At 43.9% G+C, this 26393-nt stretch overlaps 1 protein-coding gene across 2 annotated transcripts in view; it reads right to left on the reverse strand.

Annotated features, from left to right (window-relative positions):
• VWA8 (von Willebrand factor A domain containing 8) overlaps positions 1–26393 on the reverse strand; it is a 532124-nt gene that overhangs the window by 274221 nt on the left and 231510 nt on the right. For both annotated transcript variants that reach the window (XM_075336856.1, XM_075336857.1), the window contains exons 19-21: positions 26056–26162; positions 23206–23312; positions 7428–7499 (exon numbers count right to left, since the gene is read on the reverse strand). In XM_075336856.1, the coding sequence (XP_075192971.1) occupies positions 7428–7499; positions 23206–23312; positions 26056–26162 (286 nt within the window). The remainder of the gene's footprint in view (positions 1–7427; positions 7500–23205; positions 23313–26055; positions 26163–26393) is intronic.

The raw sequence follows: 26393 nt of genomic DNA on the forward strand, positions 1-26393 counted from the left end.
GTGGCGCATGCCATAAGATGCGCCAATTCTAGTGCTAGACCCAGCTCTATTTTGGCACTAGACCCAGCTCTTCCTGATTGCCCTGTTGCGGTGGCAATCGGGGTAATAAGGGGTTAATGGCAGCCCATAGCTGCCACTAAGACCTAGGTTTGTGATGTCAGGCGTCTATGAGACACCCTACATCACTAATCTGCAAGTGAAAGTAAATAACCACAAAGCCAAAAAAATCCTTTATTTGAAATAAAATAAAAATCCCCCTCTTTCACCACATTATTAACCCCCAAACACCCCTGCAGGTCCGAAGTAATCCACACGAAGTCTCATGGCGATTCAGATCTGCTACATCCCTGTCCTGTCACAGCAAACCTCCATACAGCATGACTGCCAGCTGTGAGTGTGGACAGAGCCACAGCGATCAGAATGAACTGGGGTGGACCCAGCTACAAGTCCCTGCAGTACGGAATGTGTCGCAGCAGTGACGTCATGGGTTCACTGCTGTGAGGTTAAGTCTACTACTGAAGTGTATTGCACTATACTGAACAATGTAGACATGCCCACCGGTGGCTGTGATTGTTTGCAGTCAGACAGCTGTCACTCAGCATGGGGGTACGTCTGACTGTAACCAATCACAGACGGGGCGAGGAGTTAATATGTATGAGGCTAATGAGTGGGTCCGGAAGAAGATGAGAGGCTGCAGTAGCAGTGTGACAGCCGCTGATCGGTGAGTATGTAGTGCTTGGAGAGAGAGAGACAGAGAGAGAGAGAGAGAGAGACACACAGAGAGAGAGACAGAGAGAGAGACACCGACATGCCAAAATTCCTCCAGCTTTGATTTTGTCATTCTGGAACTAAGTTGGTGAGCTGTGTTTTTGTTGAGAAAACTGTGGGTAAAATGTATGCAAAACGCAAACAATTTGTGGCCATGTGTTTGTCATGCGTTTTTCATGCCCTCATTGATTTCTATGGGTGACATTGGAAGTCAAATGTCAGAAAATTCTGACAAAAAAACTGCATCAAAAAAAAAAAAAAAAGCAACAAGAATGCGAAAAAAAACTTGTGCGCATGTAGCCTAAATGTATGAAGAAGCCAGTGATAATAGCTACCGGCTGAATAAGAGTTTGAATGGGTATTGCCGAAATCTAGAGGCTGTGGAAAAAAAAAGCCTGTTGCCTCTCTTCTGTGCCAGAATGGTAATTGGGATCTGCAATGGTAAACTGATACATGAATTGACTATTTCTAGGCAGGGTGTCAGCTATAGTGTACAGCTGCCAGATGCCGCGCTTTCACCCGTCCAGGGTGTAAGGTGAGTTTTAAGTCATATTGGAGCTCAGTAAGGAAGTACAATTTTTTTGTGGACTATTGCTATATGAAACTGGGAGGCAAACAATTTAAAGTATACAGTTTGTATGTGTACAATCGGGAAATATTGGCAATTGTAAAATGGCATCTAGTGATTAACTTTTACTCATGTGTCGATGTGTATGTTTGTGTGTTTGTCCTCTAAATTCACCTTTAGATACATTATGCTAACGAAGCAGTATATCTCTTGAATTTGATTTACGATTTAAACGTATTAAACCTTAGGTAATTTGGTTAATGCACTCACTTTAATGAATGAAACAATGGCAACAGTTCAAATGCTGTGCGGTGCTGTATGTAAATTACAGGCTTATAGGCATTAGATTTTTTTAAATAATCGGAATTTAGCATAGAGATGAGCTACAAGAGAAAAAAAACATCACAAGCCTTAGCCTAGGTTCAGACACTTGTAAAACTCGGGCCAGTTAGATCCGCATTTTGTGGACGTGATTTAGTCCATGTGCTCATCCCCAGAGCAGAAAAGCACAGGAGCTCACTGCTATTTACATGCAAATTCAACAGGCTAAAGCAGGGGTCTCCGACTTGGCTAGTTATATGGGCCGCACATAATAAAAAAAAATAATTTGGGGGGCCACATTGTTTTCAGGACAAAGTGGCATTTTTATTGGCACCATACTTTTTTTTCTATACACCTTTAGATCACGCTTTGAACATTTTTCACTTGTTTATTATAACAAATGTTCACTTTTTAAAAAAAAAAATAAAATAAATTATATATATATATATATATATATATATATATATCTAACATTTTGATGGGAAATAAAAATGTCATGCTTTATCTTGATTTTTTTTTTTCGCCTTTTTGTATGTAATATAGTTTAACAATTAGCACCATATAGTAATTTTGGCCAACATCTTATAGTAATGTGTCCATCCTTGTCCCCTTGTAGTAATGTGCCCATCTTTCTCCCCATCCTGAAGTAATATGCCTATCCTTGTCCCCATCCTATAGTAATGTGCACATCCTTTTGCCCTTTCTATAGTAATGTGCCCATCCTTTAGTATTATGTCCATCCTTGTGCCCATCCTATAGTAATGTGCCTATCCTGTAGTAATGTGTCCATCCTTGTGCCCATCTAATAGTAATGTGTCCATCCTTCTGCCCATCCTGTAGTAGTGTGCCCATCCTTGTGCCCATCCTGTAGCAATGTTCCCATGCAGGTCCTCTTGTAGTAATGTCCTTTTATTGGTCCTCTTCTTGTAGCAATGTCCCATCCTGGTCACCTATTGGGCCATGCCATGCCCCACACACACACACACACACACACACACACACACACACACACACACATTCTACACACACACACAAACACACCCATTCTACACACACACAAACACAGCCATTCTACACACGTACACACATTCTTCTCACCTATCCATGTTCCGTCGGCGTCCTCTTCCCTGCTTCTTGCAGGCACGAGCCTCATGCCACCGCTGTCAGCGTCTCATCTTAAATTCAGATAAATGTTTTGCTGAGGCGGCACGAATCAGAAGCAAGCAAGTAAGGTCATAAGCGTCAAATGCTTGCTTCTGATTGGCAGGTGGTGGCCATTGGAATAGATTTGCAGAGAGAACTTGACTCCAGGAAAGTATTAATTTGAAATAAAGTGCTGACGACCGTGGCCTCTGCACCGGCCACGATCGTTACTGTTACGTGCCTGTGGGCCGCAAGAAGAAGCCTGAGAATTCCGCATGCGGCCCGCGTGTTTGAGACCCCTGGGCTAGAGCATGCTGAGACCCAAGTGAACTATCATATGGGCTGCATAGGGTCAGTGTACTGTATGTTTTCCATTCCATAAATGGGATTTTGATCCAGATCCCCTATAAAAATACAGATTGGATTGAACTAACATTGTGCGAACATACTCTTAACAGGGAATAAACCAGCAATTTCCTACAAAAAAGCCAGGAACGTGAAGCAGGTTTGTGTGGTGCAGACGTAAGGCACTGTGGATAACTGCCCATAGGTGCATGACTTTTTTATGAGACAATTATGGCTGGCATTGGAGATGTTGTGGCTGGCACAAGTAGTAATCTGATGAAAGCTAGATGTTCATGTCTCATTTGCTTTTGGAAAAACAAGTCAGTCATGATCACGTTTAAACCTATTGCTCATTGATCAAAGTATACGCCCACTGAATCCCCCCAACCACCTTGCACCAAAAATCCCTTTTGTAATATATTGTTTATTATTTGCTCAATTTATAAAGCACCAGCACCCCCTCCGTAGCTGGTCATTCAGGGAGGACACTGTTTTAAAGGGGTGGTTCACCCATATTTTTTATTGTCTAGATCGATATTATATTAATAAACAATGTTTCTCTCAAATACCTTGTGTTGGCAATAGTGCCTGTGAGAGGCGCTATTGTAGACTGCTGTTCCCCACTCCGGTGACGTCACGTCAAGTTCCGCACTCGTCACATCCGTGAGGCCGGCTGCTGTTTTCCTGACTCACTGAGCTGTGAGCGGTGTTTCACCGCTTGTCACAGCCCACCTGCTCCCTCCTCCCTCACAGCACAGCCCGTCTCCTGCTTGCAGCGTTCTGCTGTGAGGGAGGAGGGAGCAGATGGGCTGTGACAAGCGGTGAAACACCGCTCACAACTCAGTGAGTCAGGAAAACTGCATCCGGCCGCACAGATGTGACATGTGCGGAACTTGACGTGACGTCACTGGAGCGGGGAACTGCGGTCTGCAATAGCGCCTCTCACAGGCGCTATTGCCAACACAAGGTACATTGAGAAACATTGAATCTCAATATAATATCGAACTAGACAATAAAAAATATGGGTGAACCACCCTTTTAAGTTCACTGAGGAAACAGATTCCATATTGTCTATATAAGTCTACAAAAGTGGAGAGTGAGATGCAGGAGGGAGCTGCATAGTGAGGGAAAGACAAGCTCAGACCGTTGTGCTGCTTAATAAGAAAGCAACTTTTCAGCTCTGTAATAGATCCTTTTTAATGTTGCTGTTCTGTAGTAAGTGATTATTTTTCTTCAAAAATGCATACAATCTTACATTTTATACTTTAAAAATCCAGCTAGGGACCAGAAATGAGACTAGTCCAACTCCATGTCTGGCTGGCGCTTTCCAGTGCTGCTGCAGGTGATTTACAGCGCTTCCCTTGTGTGTATGTAGACAGAGGGCTATCAGTCACTTGCAGCAGAGCTGGGAAAAGCTGGAGAGGTATGGTCTAGTCTTGCATAAGCTTTGGTCGCCAAACGGGATCCTTAAAGTACATACGTGATCACGTGACTCTCGGTGGTTGCCATGGTAGCACAGGGTCATGTGATGACGCCTGTAGTTAACATGAGTCACTTTCGCTCAGTGTCGGCATAGTGCCAGCAGAGAGAGTAAAGCAGCATATCTGCAGATCTCGGCTCTGTACCTGAGATCTACAGATAGGGCAGAGTGATCGGATTGCTGATCGCTATAGCCTTCTAGGGGGACTAGTAAAATAAAAAAAGTTAAAAAAAAAAAGTTTTAAAAAATAAAAAAAAACCCTAAGTTCCAATCACCCCCCTTTCGCCCCATTGAAACTGAAAGGGTTAAAAAATTTTAAAAAATACACATATTTGGTATCGCTGCATTCAGAAACGCCTGATCTATCAAACTGTAAAATCAATTAATCTGATCAGTAAACGGCGTACGGCGTAACGGCAAAAAAATTCCAAATGACAAAATTACGTTTTTTGGTCACCGCACGTTTTGCACAAAATGCAATAACAGGCGATCAAAACTTAGCATCTGCGCAAAAAATGGTACCATTAGAAATGTCAGCTCGAGATGCAAAAAAGAAGCCATCACTGAGCCATAGATCCCAAAAAAATGAGAATGCTACGGGTTTCGGAAAATGGCGCAAAACGTGAAAGAAAAAAAAGGTGATCCAGCTCAGCTGTGGTGAGGTGCGGCATGCAAGGATAATACTCTGGCAGTGCAGGGATCCAATGGAAGAAAAAAACAATCCAGCTTCCGGAATGATATAAAATTTATTTTAAAGGACGTAAAAATTATAATTACAAGGGACAAAATAAGGAGCCCATGTGCGCCTAAACGTTTCGAATGCTGCCTGCATTCTTTGTCAAGCCACTTTTATTGGACAAACTTGTTAATTTTTTTTAACCCCTTAGATACAAGTAAACCTATACATGTTTGGTGTCTACAAACGCGCACCGACCTCAGGCATCACAATTCAGTTTTACCAAATATTGAACACGGTGAATAAAATATCCCAAAAACTATTGTGCAATCATACTTTTTTTGCAGTTTTTCCACACTTGGAATTTTTTTGCTGTTTTCCAGTACACTATATGGTAAAACTTATGGTTTCATTTAAAAGTACAACTCGTCCAGCAAAAAAAAGCCCTCATATGGCAAGATTGACAGAAAAATAAAAAAGTTACAGCTCTCGGAAGAAGGGGAGCAAAAAAACCCTGCAAAAACGGAACACACCCTGGGGCTGAAGGGGTTAATAAAAGCTTACCTATCTTTTTATATGACTTTTTAAAATAAGAAGTCACGGCTGTACATATCAGCACACATGAGAAGCATCCTTCATTGTCAGTTTTTCCTGAGCTAGTGGGTAGAGACTTGAAGCTATGATCTCTCTCATACACTGCACACAGACATGAGGAGATCCTGCCCCCCTATTTCTCAGTAGCACACCATCATGAACAGCCGCATGGAGGACATATTATAGCGGTTCTTTTTTTTTTTTTTTTTTTTAAACATCTTTTTATTGAATTTTAACGGAATTTCTTTTACAATCTGCTCTTATACAAAGAGCATTTCATTGATGACATTAAAATCAAAACAGTCCCGCCCACCTCTCCCCCCGCTCTGCGTGCGACCAGAAGCAACTTAAAATGGTAACTTATGTAATTAGTATGTGTCCATTGAGCAGTTCAAGAATTATAGCGGTTCTTAGCAGTATAGCTGTGAATAAATCAGGATTTTTTACACACTGGAATAATCACAGTTCTGCCTCTCTTTAAAGGGAACCGGTCATCAGAAATTTTGCTTGAAACCTAAATGTTTCCCCCTCTGCAGCTCCTGGGCTGCATTCTAGCAAGGTTCCTGTACTTTTTGTGGCCCCTTTTAAACCAAATTAAATACTTTATAAACTTGTACCTTTTGCTATGTAAATTTTGTAAATCGTCCATGGGGGGATCGCTGGTGACGTGTGTCACAAGCACGAGATTATGGGCGGCGCTGTGATTGCATCGCAAGTGCCCGCCCATAATCTTGTGGACGCGCTTTCCCCCACTGCCTCCAGCGTTCTGCGCAAGCGCTCGCCGGCCAAATGGACCCGACGTCACCTCCTTCCCATCTTACCATGCAGCAGGGCAAGATGGGTAAGAGGTGACGTCGGGTCATCTGGCCAGCAAGCACTTGCGCAGAACGCTGGAGGAAAAGGGGAAAGTGCGGTCACGAGGTCGGCGTCCTGAGATATGAAATTCAGCGTTGGGGGGGCGGCGTAAATCTGCTGGAGGAACAGCAACGGTCACCAGAGAGCCCGCCTCCATGGACGATTTACAAAATTTACATAGCAAAAGGTACAAGTTTATAAAGTATTTAATTTGGTTTAAAAGGGGCCACAAAAAGTACAGGAACCTTGCTAGAATGCAGCCCACGAGCTGCAGAGGGGGAAACTTTTAGGTTTAAAGCAAAATTTCTGATTGGAGGTTCCCTTTAATTTAAATGGATTTCAACAGTACAATGATCACGTTTCTTAACCTTGCTCCTGGGCACTGTGTTTGGTGCTGCTGACTATTAATTTTATGTTTCCAGTACTTACATTATGTTGTATCATTTTGAACCTTGAAGGACATAGCCCAGCACTGGCTAGGCATACACTTATTAACCATCCTCATACACAATATATGATTTAGCTGCTCTTGGATAAGTAGTGAGACTCAGTAGACAATCATCTAATGGGTATGGAAACTTTCACACTCTATTAATAAATAGCAGCTCATTGCAAGAATTCTGACCCATTTCTAAGAATTGAAGAAACAATAATAACTTAGAAATAACAGAGCATACCTGATTTCCAACAAGCAATAGGTGTTCTCCAAGCAGGAAGTCTTTCAGCATGTCTTCCATGACTCTCAGATGCTGCAAATACAAAAACCATTGAAGTCAGAGCTCCTGAAAGTAGGTCACATTTCAGATAGAAAAATAAACGACAATGCTTCACATCAGCATTTGTTTTGATCATTGTAGATGATAGATAGTAAAGACGTTCAGAAGAACATAGGACTGGAACAGTCTTGCCTGTAGGAGAAGGTCTAAACCTATCTCCAATTAAATACATGAACAAATATCCTAAAACTAGTGATCTGAACCAAATCGGAATAAGGCCATTGTACTTACAAGAGACAGAAATACACTGTTCACGCATTTACTGGAAGCTTACACGTCACTAGAGTAAGCCATACATTTCTACTTAGGCCAAAATGATTTTGGCAGATGTAAATGAAAAAAATCACCGGATCTGTGATCTCAGACTGCTACTAATTTTCAGAACAAAAAAATAAAGGGAAACTAAGGGGGTATTACAATCCGAGGATTGCACCAGTAACGTCTCTTTCTGAAACTCCAACAGACCTTAATGGATGATATGTGACTACCTCGCATTCAGTCCAAGCCTGGATGCAGCCATTTTACCAGGTGGAGTGGGGGTCATCATTGGCCATTTTACATTTACTCATTTAACAAGGTGGAGGCAGTGTGATGGCCGGGCATGCATGGCTGCCAATGGCACTGGGTCACTAGAGTTTCCAAAACTGAACTTCTGCTTTTCCCTCCATCTCCCAACCTTCCTAAACCTGACATCTCCCTCTCTGTGTGTGGCAAAACGATAAGTCCTAGGTAGCAGGCCCGCTGCCTGGGGGTTATACTTGACACTGATCTCTCCTTCACCTCCCAAATATAATCTCTTGCCCGCTCCTGCCGCTTGCACCTCAAGAACATCTCTAGAATCCGCCCCTTTCTCACAATGGAAACGACAAAAACCCTCACCGTGGCCCTGATCCACTCTCGCCTTGACTACTGTAACTCTCTATTAATTGGTCTACCCCTAACTAGACTCTCTCATCTACAGTCCATCCTTAATGCAGCAGCCAGGGTCACCTATCTGGCTAACCGCTACTCGGATGCCTCTGCTCTGTGCCATTCATTGCACTGGCTGCCCATATATCACAGGATCCAATTCAAACTGCTTGTTCTCACCCACAAAGCTCTCCACAGTGCGGCACCCCCTACATCTCCACCCTCCTCTCTGTCTATAACCCCACCCGTTCTCTACGCTCTGCAAATGACTTTCGACTAACATCCACACTAATTCGAACCTCCCACTCCCGAATCCAAGACTTCTTCCGAGCTGCACCAAACCTCTGGAACACTCTACCCCAAGAAGTTAGGAAAAATCACAACTTACTCAGCTTCAGACGCTCCCTAAAAAACGCATCTTTTTAGGGCGGCCTATCACACTCCCTAGCCAAACTTATTTCACCTAATCCCTCTACAACTTCTCAGAACATAACCCCACGTCAAACTCCATGGCACCCAACTGCATCTCAAGGCTCTGGCCTATTGGTCCAGGAAACCATTATCTATCCCCCATTTCCTTGAGATGGCTGGACTGTTATTGTAAATAAGCACTTATACCATGCCCCTCCCCCCATCTCATTGTAGATTGTAAGCTCTCACGAGCAGGGTTGCCTTTTTTCCCTTTAAATATTGTATCTTCTATAATTGTTACTTGTTTGTAGGTGTTTATGTATATGATATGTATATGAGCCTCCTGAATTGTAAAGCGCTGCGGAATATGTCGGCGCTATAGAAATAAAGATTACAATTATTATTAATGATCTGACTGAAGACATAAGCAGTTGGATGAATTCTGAAGTGTACAGAGTGATACTTTCTGCTCAACCAAATATGGCAGGGTTGATTAGACGTCACTTCCCAGTACAGATAGACAATGACCCAAAACACACTGCAAAAGCAACTCAGGAGTTATGTATGGCGGAGAAGCGGAATATTCTGCAATGACTGAGTCAATCACCAGATCTAAACCCCATCAAGCTGCATTTCATATGCTATTAGCAAAGCTTAACCCTTTCACGACCGGCCGATTTTTCGCTTTCCGTTTTTTTTTTTCGCCATTCTTTTTCTGAGAGACGTAACTTTTTTATTTTTCAGTCAATATGGTCATGTGAGGGCTCATTTTTTGCGGAACGAGCTGTACTTTTAAATGAAACCATCAGTTTTACCATATTGTGTACTAGAAAATGGCAAAAAAATTCCAAATGCTGAAAAATTGCAAAAAAAGTGCGATAGCACTATGGTTTTTGAGATATTTTATTCACTGTGTTCACTATATGGTAAAACTGATGTGTGGGTGTGATGCCTCAGGTCAGTGCGAGTTCGTAGACACCAAACATGTATAGGTTTACTTTCATATAAGGGGTTAAAAAAAAATCGGAAGTTTGTCCGAAAAAAGTGGCGCACGTTTTACGCCATATTCCGTGACCCGTAGCGTTCTCATTTTTCGGGATCTTAGGCTCAATGACGGCTTATTTTTTGCGTCTCGAGCTGACGTTTTTAACGGTACCATTTTTGCGCAGATGCTACGTTTTGATCGCCTCTTATTGCATTTTGCGCAAAAGTTGTGGCGACAAAAAAACGTCGTTTTGGCGTTTGGAATTTTTTTGCCGCTACGCCGTTTACTGATCAGATTAATTGATTTTATATTTTGATAGATCGGGCGTTTCTGAACGCGGCGATACCAAATGTGTGTATATTTTTTATTTTTTTAACCCTTTAATTTTCAATGGGGCGAATGGGGGGTGATTTGAACTTTTAGGTTTTTTTGTTTTTTTTTAATTTTTTAAAACTTATTTTTTTACTTTTTTTTTTTATTTTACTAGTCCCCCTAGGGGGCTATTGCGATCAGCATTCCGATCGCTCTGCAGTATCTGCTGATCACAGCTGGAAGGCTGTAAACAGCAGATACGCTGTCTTTCTCTTTTGCTGTGCCCCGGGCACAGCGAAAGTGAAACCAATTCATGTGTAGTACAGGAGTCATCACATGACCCTGTGCTACCATGACAACTATCGGGAGTCACGTGATCGCGTCACGTGACTTCCGGTTTCGGCGGTAAGTAAAACTTTACCGCGATCGCGCTTATAATGGCGCTGTCATGTATTGACAGCGCCATATAAGGGGTTAATCGGCACGAGCAGATAACGATTCTGCTCGTGCCTAGCAGGCACACATCTCAGCTGTGAAAATCAGCTGAGATGTGTGCCGATCGCGGCATGCTGCCGCCGGAGGACCGCGGGCAGTAAGATTATGTCATTTAGGACGTAATTTTACGGCCCGCGGTCGTTAAGGGGTTAAGACAGAAAAACCCACAAGCAAGAAACAACTGAAGTCAGCTGCCATAAAGGCCTTGCAAAGCACAACAAAGGAGGAAACCCAGGATATGGTGATGTCCATGGCTTCCTTCAGGCAGTGATTGAATGTTTTACTTATGGTAAAGTTTATTTGTCCAATTTCTTTAGAGCCCATGAAATGAGGAGGCTTTGTTGAAAAAATGGTTGCAATTCCTAAAGGCTTTACAGGATATTTTTGTTTAATTCCTTTAATTAAACCTGAAAGTCTACACCTCATTTGCATCTGTTGTTTTACTTGAAATACAAAATAGATACAAGAAGAGACCAAATCACGAACATTCAGTCACTGTCCAAATATTTCTATACCTTTCTGTCTATGTGTGTACACACATATACAGTATGTACAAGTAAATTTATAGAAAAGGCTGCCAGGCGTGTGCATATTAGGAATAACACTTCTAGCCATATTACCAATTCTACTTTAACTTGTTTCATACATTTTCACCATTCCATACATCATTCATAGAGAAATACTGAGCTGAGTGGATGTGAGTCAAGCTTTGGATAGAAGTAAAAGACTTGTACGATCTTTAGGCGTCTGACTTAGCTCCTCACTTCTTCTCCCCTCTCCAGAATATTTTAAAAGGTATAACCTGATATCTCACTCTGCTGCCAGTAGTCCATCTTAACATGGAGCAGAGATGTTTTTTAAGGCTTTGTTCACATGCAACAATTTTGCTGCATTCTTTACTTAGCCAAAACCTGCTTTCTTGGTATAAAAACGCCATTTTTCAGTATTTTTGCAGCGTTATTTTGCATCTTTTTTTTCCTGGGTGCGGATTACAAGTGTGCTTTATCTAAACTACATGTTTAATAAAGTTTGTTCTATCCACCAAGAAAAAAATGAAAAAAAAAATGCATGAAAATGAATCAAAAACACTGTTGTGTTTTTTGGAGCATTTTTTTTTTTTAATTTCTCATTGCTTTCTTATGGTGAAAAAAAAATGCAAAAACACTGAAAGAGTTTACATGTTGCTGAATTCCAAAACACTGCAGCTCTCAAATTCCGGCAAGAAAAAAAAAGAAAAACAAAATAAGCTTGAGAATGAGCTCTCTGAAATTGCATAGTTTGTGCTGTTACTTTAAAAAGCAACTATTAATTTGCATTTAAAAAAAAACAAAACACAAAGTGTGACCATAGCCTAAGGGGTACTTTGCATGCTGCGACATCGCTAGCCGCTTGTAGCGATGCCGAGCGCGATAGTCCCCGCCCCCGTCGCAGATGCGATCTCTTGTGATAGCTGCCGTAGCGAACATTATCGTTACGGCAGCTTCACACGCACTTCGTTGCCCTGCGACGTCGCTCTGGCCGGCGACCCGCCTCCTTCCTAAGGGGGCAGGTCGTGCGGCGTCACAGCGACATCACACGGCAGGCGGCCAATAGAAGCGGAGGGGCGGAATTGAACGGGACGTAAACATCCCGCCCACCTACTTCCTTCCACATAGCCGGTGGAGGCAGGTAAGGAGATATTCCTCGCTCCTGCGGCTTCATACACAGCGATGTGTGCTGCCGCAGGAACGAGGAACAACATTGTACCTGTCGCTGCAGCGAAATTATGAAAATGACCAACACTACACAGATCACCGATTTACGACGCTTTTGCGATCGTTTATCGTTGCATCTAGGCTTTACACGTTGTGACGTCGTTACCGACGCCAGATGTGCGTCACTTTCGATTTGACCCAGACGATATCGCAGTAGCGATGTCGCAACGTGCAAAGTACCCCTAAGAGTTAAGGGTAAGTTAAAGGGACGGGGAGAAGTACCTCATACATGGAGAAAGTAGCAGATCTCCCTAATAAGACACATTACAAAGTTTCTTGCATACACCTAGACAACTGATTTATGCAGAATTTGACAGCTTGGCTATAAATCTACACCGATCTTACTCCATTGCATATGATTTAGTTTAGAAAAACATCATTCATTTACTGTGTAATGAATGAACATTAATGCTAATTATAAAAACCATAAACTTCCTCTAAGGCCTCCTTCACACATCTGTGCAAAACATGAACGTTTTGCACTATCTGTGGTGAAAGTGTGTATGTGTGTGCTGTCCCTGTGCTATCCGTGTGACATCCGCATAGCACACGAACAGCATGAGCTGGTATACTTACCTATCTCCAGTACTGCTGTCTCTGGCGCTGTTGTTACTTCTGAGTCCGTGGTGAGTGCAGTGAATATTTCTAAGCATAATGAGTGGGCACGGAAGCAACAGCAGCGTCGAAGACAACAGCGTCAAAGACAGGTAAGTATAAAAATTATTTTTTTTTTTATTTGAAACCCTGTCCCTAGTTATAGTCAGTTTACAAATAGGGAAGTTAAAGGGAACCAATCACCAGGATTTTCGTATATAACTTAAAGCCAGTGCACTACTGGCACTATCAGGCTGCCTATCCACATACCATTAGTGGTCAGCTCGGATGTTTTTTAAAAACATCTTTTAAAAAACATCAGCTTCTTGAGTGACAATTGCAACTGAGCAGATAATCTCTGGGTGGGTATTCATATGCATCCCCCCCCCTCCCGCCTGTTGTTCCTCCCTCTCTCTGTTCTCTATGGTATTATACAAACGACTCACTTTGTTTAAGGATCTGTGTGACGGCCATACCCATGTGACCTGAAGGAGCGAGCCTCAGCCAACAAAGCTGGATACCAGGTCACATAGGTATGACCTCACACAGGTCCATCAACAAAGTGAATTGTTTGTATAATACTTACCAAAGAAAACAGAGAGAGGGAGGAACAGCAGGCAGGGAGTCGGGAATCCATATGTTACAATTGTCCCTCAATAAGCTGATGATTTTTTAAAGTTTACTTTCTTGGATTTGAAAGCCTAAACATCTGAGCTGACCACTAATGGTAAGCAGCCTGATAGTGCCAGATAGCACTAATGGATAAGCAGCCTGATAGTGGCAGTATAGCACTGGCTTTAGGTTATATTCAAAAATCCTGGTGATTGGTTCCCTTTAAACGAGCAAAAGGGAGGGACAGCATAGTACAAGAACAGCGCACCGATGGAACATCAGTGATGATGTTTCTTTTGAGATACCCTTAAGCCAGTTGGAAGTTTCAAACAAAACGTCATCGGAAGTAAAAAGAAACCAGAATTGAGGCTAGCAAGGAAACGGTAAGAAATTTTCTAGAAGTGTCAATAGGAAAAATTATTAGATTTTAAAGTTAATTATTGACACAATTTAATGTATTGAACAACCCATTTAAGTCATTTTTACTAAAGTAAATACACTTCAAATTCATCAATAAAATACAATTGTTTTACTTGTGGATTTCATTGATGATTTTGATGTGGTTTGACCAAAGCAATTCCACAACAGACAGGGTATGCTGTAAATTTGAATATTAGCTGCATGCCAAGTACATGCGATGGATTCTTCACGCTGTTAGAGAATATTTTTTGTTGCAATGTAATTTGTTGTGAAATTCTGGAAAAAATAATTATGAGTGAATATTGCCTAAAAAGTTGAAACTAAAATTTAAAACAACTAACTTGTTAATATAGAATTTTCACAGATGTAGAAAAGTTTCATAGGACACGTCTTAAGAAAAGAATAAGGCCCACAGGAAGCCACCCCTATTCTTTGTTTTTTTGTGTAATGGACCAAATTCCCCATCTAGAAATTTCCACTGATAATTTTCATCTCTTTATAACAGTAACCAATGTATGAAATGAGAATTTCCCTAAACACTGTATCACTTAAACAGCGCTGTCATGCGTCTGGATTTGAAACCTTGAGTCTCTGTAGTCGGCTTCTCAGTCAGACACACCACAGTAGATTCACCTTTTCTTCAAGTGTTAGTTTCTGTTATCTGTGTTTTGATTCTATTAGGGTAACAGGTGTATTCATTACCTCATTTGCCTGTCAAAACTCCTTTTGGGTGGTACTTCACCCTCCAGCTGGTATTTCCTGCTGGTGATATTCTCAATTTGAAGTCCAGTCATATCGCTTTTAGTTTCTGCCAGTCAGTGGAATGTCAGCTAGGATATTTCTCTCTGCTGTTTTTGTTCTCCACTCTGCATCTCTCTTAGGCTAGGTTCACATTTCCGTTGTTTTCCATCAGTCACATGCGTTGCTTGATGCTTGTGACTGATGCGTTGTACAATGGATGACAAGAATAAGAATTCATTGTCGGACTCCGTTGTAAAACGTGAGAGAGAGAATGATCAGCTGATCGCTCTCATTAGCCGGCCGCCAACTCTTGAGAGCGAACAGATGATCTCCCGGCGGGCTAATGAGAGCGATCAGCTGATCGTTCACAGCAGCCGGCCGCCAGGTGATCAACTGATCACTCACAGAAGCCAGCCGCCGGGCGATCAGCTGAACGTTCGGCCGCCAAGAGTGAGCATGCGCAGCGGAATCAAAAAGATTCCGCTGCTCAAAAAACGCTACATGCTGCGTTGCTGCCGCCCGACGGTCAGTCGTTGTACGACTGATCAGTGGGGCGGAGGATGAAATACAGAGTCATCAGTCACAATCCGCCGCTCATCCAAGCCTATGGGAACAACGGGATCCGCCAAATGGATTCTGTTGTTTACCAGTGCCACGGATTGTGACTGATACAAATTGATGGAAATGTGAACCTAGGCTTATGTGCGTTATCAGTAAATAGGCAGCATATTCTGTAGCAATATTCACCTTCTCTGCTATTTTCTTTGGTTGTCAGTCTTACTCACTCTGGGATCATTTTCTACTTCAGCACATATTTCCTTCTGTAGGTAATTTGTACTCTGCTCTGCCCTCCGGTTTCTTAGGAGGAACGTGAAAAGCTGGATAGGCGATCTCATAGCCTAGACACGAGTTCCGAGTTGCCATCGTTTAGTCTGTGTCAGGTCTATTCGAACTCCAGCAGGAACCACTAGGGACTGCAGGGTTGGGATCTCTGGGTCAGTTGCAGTTTTTAGTGTGTTACCTTTACCCCTTTGTGAATTGTTCTACGAACATAACAAGTACTAAAACATATAAAAGACATTTAAGGTAAAAGCTCTTGCATTGGATATTCTGATAAACCAAATTGCTGTAAAATGTGTTACTAATTACAAGCCACAAGATGTTGCCAAAATATGAGCTGACCCAGTTCCCTCTCAATGCTGATAGTTGTATTACCTAGAGGACAATATCACGCTCAGATAGACAAATTAGTTAGCTTAACTGCATGCATACATATTCCAAATCCAGTATCCCTGTGACTGATGTACAGAATGCAATGATTTCCTCTTTGCCTCCCACCTCTCTTGCTTTCTCTGAAGCCAAGTGATTCTTTCACTGGAGAAGCAAGAAACAGGTCATGTGGAAGTAGGTCAGCCAAAGTCCTTAGAAAATTACTGCTTGTCGGTATAGACAAGCCTCAGCCAACCTCTGTGTAAAATACAACCTCACATCACTCAGAATTGTCAATAAGCTATCAACAATATCCCCCATCTTGTCAATACTAGTAATGGCTTCTTTTATACCTCCTGAGTAAAACAGAAAGATAACTCAATTAAATTGCTGAGAAAAAATAAGAAGATGGAAAAAAATCCTGGACACAAATATATTTTGGTGTGGAAAAGAACTGTGTCTGTTAGGCGAAGATGGGAGAACAAGTGCAAAAAGAGGTAAACCAAAGCAGCTGCCTGTTATATTCCTATTTTTATTGTGAAATTGGCTTTGCAAAATAAAAGCTGTTACCTAATTGTACTGAAGTCAATATTCTCCCCTACCATTCTCTTGATACACCAGGAGTTCTCAAACTTTTCCTCTTGGTGCCTCATCAGACACACCAATGATGGTGGGGCTAAAGCATCACCCTGTTCTAAATCCATGCTAAAAACATATCTTTCAATTTCCTTGTCATTTGTCTTCTAAACACTGTATAACATTATGCTAAGGACAAATGAGTTGCAATGCTGCTAAACCAGATATATAGAGCACCCCCCCCCCCCCCCCGAAAAAAACATGTACAGTTTACATCACTTATGTAAAAACAGCCAAACCAGCTGTGCCTCACCAACGAAAAGGCTGCAGCTTACTGATTAGGCCTGCATTAAAATTTGGGAAGCACTGTCTTATATAAAAAAAAAATCTGTGGTTTAACAGTTATCAAAACTACTACACTGGCTGTGCTGTTTCTATTTGTCTTAGTTAAAACTGTTATTTAATGCTTTTCATGCCTGTCTCTGCTGCCATCTACTGGTCAGACTTTTCAGCTCCTCTGTTTCTTTTGCCCAGCCCATGGGAGTGTCTGATGACCCTCTTGCATCACTTCCTGGGATGTTCATTCCAGCCAGAGCTTTTGTGAGAGCAAGATCCCTTATAGGAGCTACTAGAAGCAAAGTCTTCTGACCATGTAGTAGCTTCAGAGGCAAGCATCACTGGAAGATTTCAATGCCAGGTACTTGGATTACTGCACTCTGCATGTCCTAACCTTTGGAGAAAATAAACCACCATTGTTTCATCTCAGCATGTGCATGTTTTCACTCTGGAGAGCTCTGGTCCTGTCTGCCTCACCTATAGGAAAAACGAAGGTAAGACTCTCACAACCTCTCACAACTACGCACCTTCCATCGCCTTTAAGTGGGGACAGAACACTGGCTATATCTGTGTTTCGAGAGCGGTGGCTATGACTGACATTTACTGTAATGCTGAGTGAGCTTGGGATATTATTTTATAACCTAACCCTGCTTTACTCTTTCCACAGTTTTATCCTTGACTTGTCTGGTGTGTTCCTTGGTTTTCATGATGGTGTTTAATCCCTAATGTTCTCAAACAAACCTCTGATGCTGTCCAAAGAAGATCTGTAGTAGTTATACTGAGAATAAATGACATGCAGGTGGACTCAATTTCATGATTAAATGGCTTCTGGAGGCAGCTGATCACTCAGGATTTATTTAGCGATATCAGACTACAGGCGGCTGAATACAAATGTCAGCCACAATTTTCAGATTTATATTTTGGAAACATTTAGAAAACCATGTATGATTTCCTGTACACCTCCCAAACATTTGCAACTTTTTCTTGGTACATCACGTAAAATCTTAATAAAGTACATATATTCTTTTCTATATATGTATATGTATATATATATATATATATATATATATATATATATATATATATATTGTGAGGTAGCACGGTCGGCTGCGCAGCAGAAGACACGGGATCCAGGCAGTAAGGTTCACAGCACACGGTGTTTAATCTCCAAACAAACGTCCACAGCAATATACATGTCTCTCCAGCAGAGAACCCAGGGAGTTGTGATCACTCCCCACATCCGGCACACCTGCCCTCGTTCCTGTTTCCTTTTAACCCTTCCTTAAGCCTGTAGGGAAACAGCATTAACCCTATAGTGGATTTACTTTCTATCATGGAGTGAGCACAACCTGGGCGAGACATACCGGCCGTCATAGATAACCCCGGTCACAGTCTCACATACCCCCCCCCTCAGTTCAAGCGTGCGGGGTTGAACTCCAGCCATCAAACACGGGCCGCGGGACAAGGCATCGGCGTTGCCCTGCAACCGACCGGCCCGGTGTTCAACCGTAAACCGGAAGTTCTGCAGAGAAAGGAACCACCGGGTAACCCGGGCATTCCGTTCCTTGGCGGACCTCATCCAGACCAGCGGAGAGTGATCAGTCACCAAGCGAAACTGCCGTCCCAGCAGGTAATAGCGTAGGGACTCCAAGGCCCACTTGATCGCCAGGCACTCCTTCTCCACTACGCTATAATTCCGCTCGGGAGGGGTGAGCTTCCTACTCAAGGTGACGGGATGTTCCTCCCCCTGAACCACCTGAGACAGCACTGCCCCCAGGCCGACCTCCGAGGCGTCAGTCTGTACAATGAACTCCTTCCGGAAATCAGGGTTGACCAGAACGGGCTGTCCGCACAGGACCTCCTTCAGGGCCCGGAAGGAGTCCTCGGCCTGCGGAGTCCACCGCACCATGACGGACTTCTTACCTTTGAGAAGGTCCGTCAAGGGGGCTGATAGTCCCGCAAAATCCCTTACAAACCTCCTGTAGTACCCCACGATACCCAGGAAGGCCCTAACCTGCTTCGTGGTCAGGGGTCTAGGCCACTTCTGGATCGCCTCAACCTTGTTAATTTGGGGCTTAATCACCCCTTGGCCTATCACGTAGCCCAAGTAGCGGGCTTCCGTGAGTCCCAACGCACATTTCTTGGGATTGGCTGTCAATCCGGCTGTTCGAAGCGCGTCCACCACCGCTTGTACCTGTTCCAAGTGGGTCTGCCATTCGGAGCTGTAAATAATGATGTCATCAAGGTACGCTGATGCATACGCCTGGTGAGGTTCCAGCACCAAGTCCATCAACCTCTGGAACGTGGCCGGAGCGCCATGTAACCCAAAAGGCAAGACAACATAGTGGAAGAGACCCTCCGGCGTAACAAAAGCGGTTTTCTCCTTGGCGGACTCCGTCAGTGGCACCTGCCAGTACCCCTTGGTCAGGTCGAGCGTGGTAAAATATCGCGCCTGTCCCAGCCTATCAATCAGCTCATCCACCCGGGGCATGGGGTAGAGATCGAACTTGGATATTTCGTTCAATCTCCGGAAGTCATTGCAGAACCTTAAGGAGCCATCGGGTTTTGGTATTAGGACAATGGGACTAGCCCATTCACTCCGGGATTTTTCGATGACCCCCAGGCGTAGCATTGTCTTCACTTCCTCTGATATGGCTTGTCTTCGAGCCTCCGGCACGCGGTATGACTTCAGGCGTACCTTCAGGTGAGGCTCGGTGACAATGTCATGTCGTATCAGACTGGTCCTACCCGGCAACTCGGAGAAGACATCGGGGTTCTGCTGAACCAGTCGTCTGGCCTCTCGCCTCTGTTGCTTGGTGAGGGCTTCTCCGATCCTTACTTCCGGTTCGTCCTCTCCGGAGGTCGTTGAAGCCGGGAGTGAACGACCCGAAGAGGAGGGAGATGGGGGAAACTCAACCATCAGGCTTTCCCGATCCTGCCACGGTTTTAATAGGTTGACATGGTATATTTGTTCAGGTTTCCGCCTACCGGGCTGCAATACTTTATAGTTGACCACCCCGACTCTTTCCTTTATCTCGTAGGGGCCTTGCCACTGAGCCAGGAATTTACTCTCCGCCGTGGGGATTAATACCAACACCCGATCCCCGGGTTTAAAGGTCCGCACGGTGGCTTGTCTATTGTAGCGGCCGCTTTGCGCGGCCTGAGCCTCCTGTAAATGCTCCTTTACAATTGGCATGACCGCGCTTATGCGGTTCTGCATTCCTAAAATGTGTTCAATCACACTTTTATGGGGGGTGGGCTCTTGCTCCCATGTTTCCTTTGCCAGGTCCAACAATCCTCGGGGATGTCGCCCGTATAACAACTCAAAAGGCGAAAACCCCGTGGATGCCTGTGGCACCTCACGGATGGCAAACATCAAATAGGGAAGCATCATATCCCAGTCTTTCCCGTCTTTGGAGATCACCCTTTTTAGCATGGTTTTCATGGTTTTATTGAATCGTTCCACTAACCCATCCGTCTGAGGATGATACACAGACGTACGCAACTGCTTGATCTGGAGTAGCCGGCACAGCTCTTTGGTCACTTTAGACATGAATGGGGTCCCCTGATCCGTAAGGATCTCCTTGGGCAACCCCACCCGGCAGAACACAGCAAACAACTCCCGAGCTATAAGCTTTGCTGCAGTATGTCTGAGAGGTATCGCCTCTGGATACCGGGTGGCATAGTCAACGATCACTAGGATGTGTTGGTGCCCTCGAGCAGACTTTACGAGGGGCCCCACCAGATCCATTCCTATCAGTTCAAAAGGGACTTCTATAATGGGTAATGGTACCAACGGACTGCGAAAGTGGGCCAGGGGTGCGGTAAGCTGACACTCCGGGCAGGTTTCGCAGAACCGTTTTACCTCTCCAAAGACCCCGGGCCAATAAAACCTTTGCAATATTCGCTCCTGCGTTTTCTTGACCCCTAGGTGACCACTCATCAGGTGTTTATGAGCCAAGTCGAGGACCCGCCGGCGATACGGCTGGGGCACCACCAACTGCTCTACCCCCACGCCCCGTATTTCATCTACCCTGTAGAGTAAATCCTGCTTGAGAGCGAAATGGGGGTACCTTACCTGGGCACCGGGCATGTATTAATGTAGGGTCCTGGAGTTGGGCTGTCCCAAACGTATCCGGGGATGCCTCCAACTCCGGGATGGGCTCGACCATTTCAGCCTCTCCTGCCAATACCTCTAGGGGTGACCTATCGGGTTCACACTCTGTCCCTATCATGGTGACCCCTACGGCAGGCGTCCCAGATTCAGGATTGTAGGGTTCAGGTCCCGGACTGACCAATACCTGAGGGGACTTAGGGGGTCCCCTCCATAAAGTCCAAAAATAGGGCAGATCCCTTCCTAGGATCACGTCATAAGGAAGAGTGTTCAGAAGTCCCACTTCATGTTGCACCTGACCGCAAGGTGCTGTGATGGTGACCATCCCCGTGGGATAGTCTCGGCGGTCCCCATGTATGCAAACCACCCCCACGGTACGTCCTGTGGCCTTTACTTTAGCCCTCAAGGTGGCTCGCACAAGGGTCACTAAGCTTCCGGAATCCAACAATCCTGTAACCGGACATCCATTCACCTGTATTTGGCACAAGTGTGGCTCAGTCTCTGGGGGAATCAGGTCAGCGGTACACACCACCTGAGCATACATTGAACCCCGCCGGGTAACCCCACAATCCATGGGCTCCGTGGTCAGTGGACACTGGGCTTCCATATGTCCCACCCGCTGGCACCGCCAACATCTAATAGGGAAGGAAACCCCCTTGACAAGTTGTCGTTTAGGGTACAGAGCCTTCCGGACCTCAGGAACAGCGGGCGCGGCCTCAGCCGGGACGGTAGCGGACTCCTGTACCGTTGTCAGCGGTGGGTCCTTGGCCCTAGGCTTGGAGGGGCCGGACCGACGGGCGGTACGCAAAGTCTCAGTGTCCCGTATCAAGTCCTGCGTAGCCACATGCCGCTCTACCAGGGACACTAATTGGTCCAGGGTACTCGGGTCACCCTGTCCTACCCACCGTTGAACGGTGACGGGTAAAGTGCGCACAAAACGATCCACTACTACCCTTTCCACCATTTGCGCCGGGCTCAGAGTGTCAGGCTGCAACCACTTTTTTACAAGATGTAATAAGTCATAGGCCTGGGAGCGTACGGGTTTGGCTTCCTCATAGAACCACTGATTTACCCGCTGAGCCCGTACATAAGTATTCACCCCCAACCGAGCCAGTATTTCGGCTTTCAGGGTCACATAGTCAATGGCGTCCTCGGTACAGAGGTCCAGGTACGCTTTTTGGGGTTCCCCCGTCAGATAGGGTGACAATACCTCAGCCCACTGGGGGGTCGGCAGCTTTTCCCGCTCGGCCACCCGCTCAAACACTGCCAGGAACGCTTCCACATCATCCCCCGGGGTCATCTTTTGTAACGCTTGTCTCACCGCTTTCCGGACGCTGCTGTCGTCACCCGGTCCCGGGGTTGTTGCTGCCGGTCCGGCACGGATTGACTTGGCCAGGAGAACCATCTGTTCTTGGTGCCTTTTTTCCTGCAATATCAAGGATTGCTGGTGTTGTTGCCGCTGTGCATCAGCTTGTTGCCGCTGTGCATCAACTTGTTGCTGCTGTGCATCAGCTTGTCGCTGCTGTTGCTCCAACGTCCGGAGCAGGTGGGTATTCACCTGTTGTTGCTGTGCAGTAGCTTGAGCCAACTGCTTTAGTATGTCCTCCATGGCGTCACTGGGTTTGGGCCGTAGTATAGCTGCTTGAATCCAGGACATGTGCTACCGGGTTACCAGAAAAGGAAGGTACACCTCACCGGCTGGCATGCCCGCATTCTCCACCATATGTGAGGTAGCACGGTCGGCTGCGCAGCAGAAGACACGGGATCCAGGCAGTAAGGTTCACAGCACACGGTGTTTAATCTCCAAACAAACGTCCACAGCAATATACATGTCTCTCCAGCAGAGAACCCAGGGAGTTGTGATCACTCCCCACATCCGGCACACCTGCCCTCGTTCCTGTTTCCTTTTAACCCTTCCTTAAGCCTGTAGGGAAACAGCATTAACCCTATAGTGGATTTACTTTCTATCATGGAGTGAGCACAACCTGGGCGAGACATACCGGCCGTCATAGATAACCCCGGTCACAGTCTCACAATATATATATATATATATATATATATATATATACACACACACACACATACACACAGTGTGTATATAAATATTATAATACATATTTTATTAATATTTTATATTTGTATAAATACATACACGCCGCACACACACACATATAGATGAGTATATACATTTACATTAACATTGTTGCTTACCTGTGCATTTTCATAAAACAGGACATCTGGCACTTTCATCTTCTCACCGGCATTAAATACTGGTACAGTAACACTGCCAAGTCTTAGTATTCCAGATTTTATTTCACCTAGAAATATAGTACTAATTTTAACAATGGTTTCCAATACTGAGTTCTTCCTATGACACATATGTTGAATAAATAAAAATGCCTATATCTTTGAAAAGCTAGAGCTGTAAACAAGTGAGGCCACCTCCCCACTGTAGTGTATGGGGAGTACCTCCACTGTGAATCAGAAAACAAGGGTACAAGGGACTATTGCTCTTCAATACTGACACTGAAATGAATGGCCTGTGAAGCATACAAGTGAATAAAGCTAATATGCAGCCGAGAACACTAAGTTATGTAATTGTAGAATACAAACTTGAATGCACAGGCTTTTAAAGAAGTTTTTTAAAGAAGACATGTCTGCACTTCTGACATGTTTTATGAAAAAATTCTATTTACAATAATAGAACAATTTTTAAGCTTTTTTTCCTCAGAGCTTTGCACTATATCTGTTGTCTTCTAGAAATGTAGGAATAAATTAATATTTCTGGTACTCATAGTAAAATACCTTTCTTGTAGCCTTAATTGAGGGACACAAGAACAGTGGGTTATTATCCTGGCACATGGAAGCTGACACTAAGAACTCATCATAGGAAAAAAGCTGACTGCTTCCCACCAGGCTACTCCTAAGCAGCCGAAATCCAGATATTCAGTTAATGCAAAAGCAGTAGCAGGAACAATATCAAATCTCCCCTAAACAATGGAGGGAGTTGTGTTATCTAATGAAGGCTATGTGAATGAGATTTTAGGGTGAATACAAAAAAAAAATCATAATTTCTCAGTTGATTCATTGGGGGATATAGTAACCATGGGACATCATAAGGCTGTTCCTGGGGTGGGAAAACTGATCACAGTACTGCAGGAAAAAGAATCGCAATACCTCAGCTAACTGAGAGCAACTGCCGCTTGTAGTACTCTTCTGCTAAGGATGGGGTCACACTGGCGGATAAGATACAATGAAAGAGAAACAGATTCTCTATGCTCATGCCACTTGGATCAAAGTCATATGATTTATACACAAATGTGAGCGTACACTAAAACTTGTTCCTTAGGTGTAAAAGTATAAGCTCCACAACTACGTAGTCAGAATACGAAGTAGTGGCTGTATGGAATAGAAGAACAGATGACTAATCAAGGCTACGACAGGTCTGCTACTCACACTTATGTCTGTCTCCGAATGACACCAAGCTAAACTGAATAGCTGGGCTTTGGCCCCCCAGGTATCGCTTGGTGAAGAGGAGTCAGTTTTTTCTAATATGTATTCTTAGTGCCAGCTTCCAGGTGGCAGCATATAACTTATGGTTCCAGGTCTCCAATGAAGCGATCAAGAAATTAGAAGTTACCTATTGGAAATTACCGTAATCCTTACACACTTTCACACTGTACAATCAGGGTTGATTTTGTACGTACACACGGTATTGACAATACTACCGCCCAGTCAATTTAATTATGTGAGCCCATCTACCGGTTTTAAACATGACCCTAATACACAGACTCACCACTTAGGCTTCAAATTAATTTGGGAACAATTGGAAGCTATATTTTATTCAAATTAAAGCCAGAATTGGACAGATGGGTGGCTATGGAGCACAGACACACCACAAAAAGCACAATAGAAAATATGTAAAGATTGGTCTTCTAGAGTATGAAATGAAAAGACAGGTACAAGTATGCGGAGGCTGAAAAACTTTTATTTAGATAGCCATAAAGTATCTAATCTGTCACCAAAATTCAGTTTAAATTAATCCAATGTTTTTATTTTGTTAATTTTCTTCAGCAGAAATGTTGCCTAAAGGCCCATTTACACACAGCTACATCGCACCCACCCCCGTCGTTTGTGCGTCACGGGCAAATCGCTGCCCGTGGCGCACAATATCGTTAGTCCCCGTCACACATACTTACCTGCCTAGCGACGTCGCTGTGGCTGGTGAACCGCCTCTTTTCTCAGAAAGGGGGGGCGGTTTGTGCGGCGTCACATGGCAGGCAGCCAATAGTAGCGGAGGGGCGGAGAGCAGCTGAAGGAAAGACATGCCCACCTCGTTGCCGGAGGACGCAGGTACAGAGTTGTTCGTCGTTCCTGGGGTGTCACAAGTAGCGATGTGTGGTGCCTCAGGAACGACGAACAACTTGCGTCCACAACGAGCAATGATATTATGAAAATGAACGACGTGTCAACGATCAACGATTAGGTGAGTATTTTTGATCGTTAACACTCACTCATAGGTGTTACACGCAACAACATCGCTAACGAGGCCGGATGTGCGTCACGAATTCCGTGACCCCAACGACATCTCGTTAGCGATGTCGTTGTGTGTAAATGGGCCTTACGGCTCAATAAACCTAAACCTCTGAACAACATTGACAACAGTGGTTGCATAAATGTAAAATCCTTTGACCATGATGATGTAACCTTTACAGTAATAATGCCTGACTATTACAGTTTTTCAAAGTTACTCATACAAAATGTTCAGGGTTTTTTATTTTTTTATTGTTATTGATATGTTTTGAGTGATCTACACAATGACTAGTGAAAGCTGAGTGAGAAATATACTCTATGCTAATGGGTTGAAGGAATTATACAAATTAGAGAACTCATATACCTATTAAATATTATCTACTTGAGGCATCAATAAAAAATAAATGTCTATAGATTGATAGATAATAGAGAATGTTAGAGACCTGTAAGGATGTAATGTTATTCCAATAGATTTAATCAAATTAAAGTGAGACTTGTAACAATATAATTATGGACAAATATACTTACAGCTGTAATCTTTATTTTGAAGACTTTCCATTTCTGCACTAGTTTCCTCTATTCCTGAATCCATCAATGCTTTATGTAGAGATGACCGAGCCAGACTTGGCAAAAATCTAGGAAGTTATTGCAATAACGGTTTATTGAAAACATGATACATTTTAGGGTGAGAGCAACAAAGTACATATGATGTGTTATAAATCTACAGGTAATCCAAAAACAGTACAGAATAGTGTCCAATCACTGTACTTCATTTTTCTTTTTAGTGAATCGTACTTTTATTAATATTATGATACAAGCCTTTTCATTTTCATCTCTTTCGGCTTAGAGTAGTCACAGACCGCTGC

The sequence above is a fragment of the Anomaloglossus baeobatrachus genome, chromosome 2 (genome assembly GCF_048569485.1).
Source record: "Anomaloglossus baeobatrachus isolate aAnoBae1 chromosome 2, aAnoBae1.hap1, whole genome shotgun sequence".
NCBI lineage: Eukaryota > Metazoa > Chordata > Amphibia > Anura > Aromobatidae > Anomaloglossus > Anomaloglossus baeobatrachus.